At 32.8% G+C, this 3,365-nt stretch overlaps 1 protein-coding gene across 1 annotated transcript; it reads left to right on the forward strand.

Annotated features, from left to right (window-relative positions):
- Positions 1-616: 616 nt before the first annotated feature.
- Positions 617-2,701, forward strand: LOC128667822 (uncharacterized). Its single transcript, XM_053739526.1, has one exon. It carries the CDS (start codon positions 617-619, stop codon positions 2,699-2,701), a length of 2,085 nt encoding a protein of 694 aa, XP_053595501.1.
- Positions 2,702-3,365: the final 664 nt, after the last annotated feature.

A 3,365-nucleotide genomic window follows, 5' to 3' on the forward strand; every position in this document is an offset into this window, starting at 1 on the left:
AGAATCTATTGATAAGGTAATTAGTGCTGAACTGCCTAATCAAGATCAAGATCAAGAACTATATGAAATAATAAAAACAAATATGATTCACGGTCCATGTGGTTCTTTTAATAGAAATTCTCCCTATATGGTGGATGGTTCATGCACGAAAAAATATCCAAAACATTTTATAAAGGAAACCCAAACAGGAGAAGATGGATATCCTAAATATCGTCGGCGATCTCCTGAAGATGGTGGAGTAACAACAATAATAAATGGAATTAATATAGACAATCGATGGGTGGTACCGTATAACCCTGTCCTGTGTCGTACATTCAAAGCTCATATAAATGTTGAAGTTTGCAACTCAGTGAAATCAATTAAATATATTTGTAAGTATATAAATAAGGGATCTGATCAAGCAGCATTCACTGTTGGAGATCTTGATGAAGTGACAAAGTATGAAGCAGGACGATACATTAGCACTTCTGAGGCAGTTTGGTGAATACTGAGTTTTCCTATCCACGAGAGATTCCCTCCAGTTATGCATCTTGCTGTACATTTAGAAAATGGTCAACGAGTTTTTTTTAATGAAAATAATATACTCAATCAGATCAACAATTCCAAAACAACACTTATGGCTTTTTTTGAACTCTGTAAAGTGGACAATTCTGCGAAAAAATTATTATATTGTGGAGTTCCAGCCTATTATGTCTGGAGAAAACACCAGTTTCACAGAAGAAAACAAGGAAAAATTGTGCCAGGTTATTTAGGTATAAAAAAAGATCATGTTTTAGGCAGAGTGTATACTGTTCATCCTACCAATACTGAATGTTATTACCTCCGTCTTCTTTTGCATGAAGTTCGCGGTCCAGAGTCATTTACGGCTTTAAGAACTATAAAAGATGTAATCTATCCTACATTTCAAGAAGCTTGCAGAGTAATGGGATTGCTCGAAGACGATGCTCATTGGGATCAAACTTTAGCAGAAGTCTCAATTTCTGATTCATCTTACAAAATACGTGAATTGTTTGCTGTTATGTTAGTTTTTTGCCAAGTTGGAGATCCGATTAAATTATGGGATAAATATCGAGATAATTTCACGGACGATATTAAAAGACGAATGAGTAGGAATCGCGAAAACTCTGAGTTAGATGTTGATATTGTTTACAATCAATGTTTGATTAATCTTGAAGATATGGTCATTGCTATGTCAGGTAAGACTCTTTTACAATTTGGTCTCACTTCACCATCTCGAGAACAAGAACCTGGTATTATTAATCAACAATATTTAAATGAATTAGCTTATGACACTGATAAGTTAACCAAAGAAGTGATAAAAAGTGTTCCGATACTGAATAAAGAACAGAAAGAAGCATATGAATCTATATTGAATAGTGTCGTTTCTGATTCTGGACGATTGTTCTTCCTTGATGCTCCTGGTGGAACGGGAAAAACATTCTTGATTAATTTGTTGCTTGCGAAAATGAGAAGTAGAAAAAGTATTGCTATTGCTGTTGCTTCTTCAGGAATTGCGGCTACTTTAATTGACGGAGGCAAAACAGCTCACTCGACATTTAAATTACCTCTTGAAATGAATCATTCTGATAATATTCTATGCAATATTTCAAAGCAGAGTTATATAGCTCACGTTATCAGAGAAGCAAAACTGATAGTATGGGATGAATGCACTATGGCTCACAAAAATGCTATTGAAGCTCTCAACAGAACTCTTAAGGATATAAGAAATAGTGACCGAATAATGGGTGGAATAACTGTTGTTTTAGCTGGTGACTTCAGACAAACTTTACCTGTTGTACCACGAGGTACACGTGCAGATGAAGTCAAAGCCTGTCTCAAATCCTCATTTTTATGGCCTCATGTTAACGTACTGTCTTTGAAAATTAATATGCGCGTTCATATACAACATGATTTGAGAGCAGAAGAATTTTCAAAGTTACTCATTGATATAGGGAATGGACAAATTTCAGAAGTTGACGGACGAATAAGTATTCCGGATAACCTAGGTGATATTGTTGATGATTTAACTACATTAACTGATAAAATATACCCAGATATCAATAAAATTGGAGTTAATTGCTCTTCATGGCTAAAAGAAAGAGCTATTCTGACTCCAACGAATCATTCAGCGAATAGCATTAACAACTATCTTATAGAAAAGCGATCAACTAATCAAATGAAGTATAAATCTATTGATACAGTCGTAGAAGTTGATGATGCTGTCCATTATCCTGTCGAGTTCTTACATGCACTCAATCCACCCGGAATACCATCTCATATTCTCAATCTTAAAATTGGAGTACCAATAATGTTACTGCGCAATTTGAATCCTCCAAAACTATGTAACGGTACCAGACAACAAGTGAAAAATTTACATAAAAATATTATTGAAGCTACAATTTTAACAGGTAAACATGAAGGAGAAATCGTATTTATTCCAAGAATTCCTTTGGTTCCACCTGACTACCATTTCAACTTCAAACGTCTACAATTTCCTGTTAGGGTTTGCTATGCTATGACTATCAATAAAGCGCAGGGGCAGAGTTTAAAATTAGCTGGTGTAGATTTGAGACATGATTGTTTTTCTCATGGTCAGTTTTACGTGGCATGCTCAAGAGTCAGTTCACCGGACAACTTGATTATTCTTCAACCAGAAAAAAAGACGAAAAACATTGTCTACAAGGAAGTTTTAAGTTTGTAACTGTATAAAACTGTTAATTTTATTCATTGATAAGTATTGAGTGATTGTTATATTTTTGTTCATTATGAGAAATAAATTTTTGTAAAAAGTTAAAATTTAATTTTTTTGTTGTTGTGTATGCCTCCTGGGGATCCCGCAACGTTAAATAACGGGGACGCATTCCAATACACAGTACCTCATGGGTGATGCGGAAATCTGTGAATGACAAATGCATTGACTGGTACTATTTTTCCTGACTAAAAATTTTAAAAATTCACTTCATTTATCGATAAGAAAATATACATTTTGTATTTAATATAAGAAATAAAGATTAAAATTAATAGTGAGCCCAGCGAAGCGGGTGGGTGGCTGCTAGTATATATATATATATATATATATATATATATATATATATATATATATATATATATATATATATATAAAATAATAATAATCACGCATCGCGGAAACAAGTATAACCAAAAATAAATATTAAATAAATGTTCAAAGAAAAAAAACCAATTCCCTTTAAAGAGCACTGTATCTATTTCTTGCAAATGAAAATAAAGGAATTGTTCTTTTAGTTCAATGTAAAATAAAAATTTCTGTATCGAAAGAGATAAAAAAATATAAAAAAAACAATAATAAATAATAATAAAAGTGTTATTGGTTGTGAGTGATAAGT

This window comes from Microplitis demolitor, chromosome 5, assembly GCF_026212275.2.
Source record: "Microplitis demolitor isolate Queensland-Clemson2020A chromosome 5, iyMicDemo2.1a, whole genome shotgun sequence".
NCBI classification, from domain to species: Eukaryota; Metazoa; Arthropoda; class Insecta; order Hymenoptera; family Braconidae; genus Microplitis; species Microplitis demolitor.

Excerpts from the sequence above, each read along its gene's own strand:
- LOC128667822 (XM_053739526.1), top strand. The coding sequence starts at position 617 with ATGGCTTTTTTTGAACTCTGTAAAGTGGACAATTCTGCGAAAAAATTA.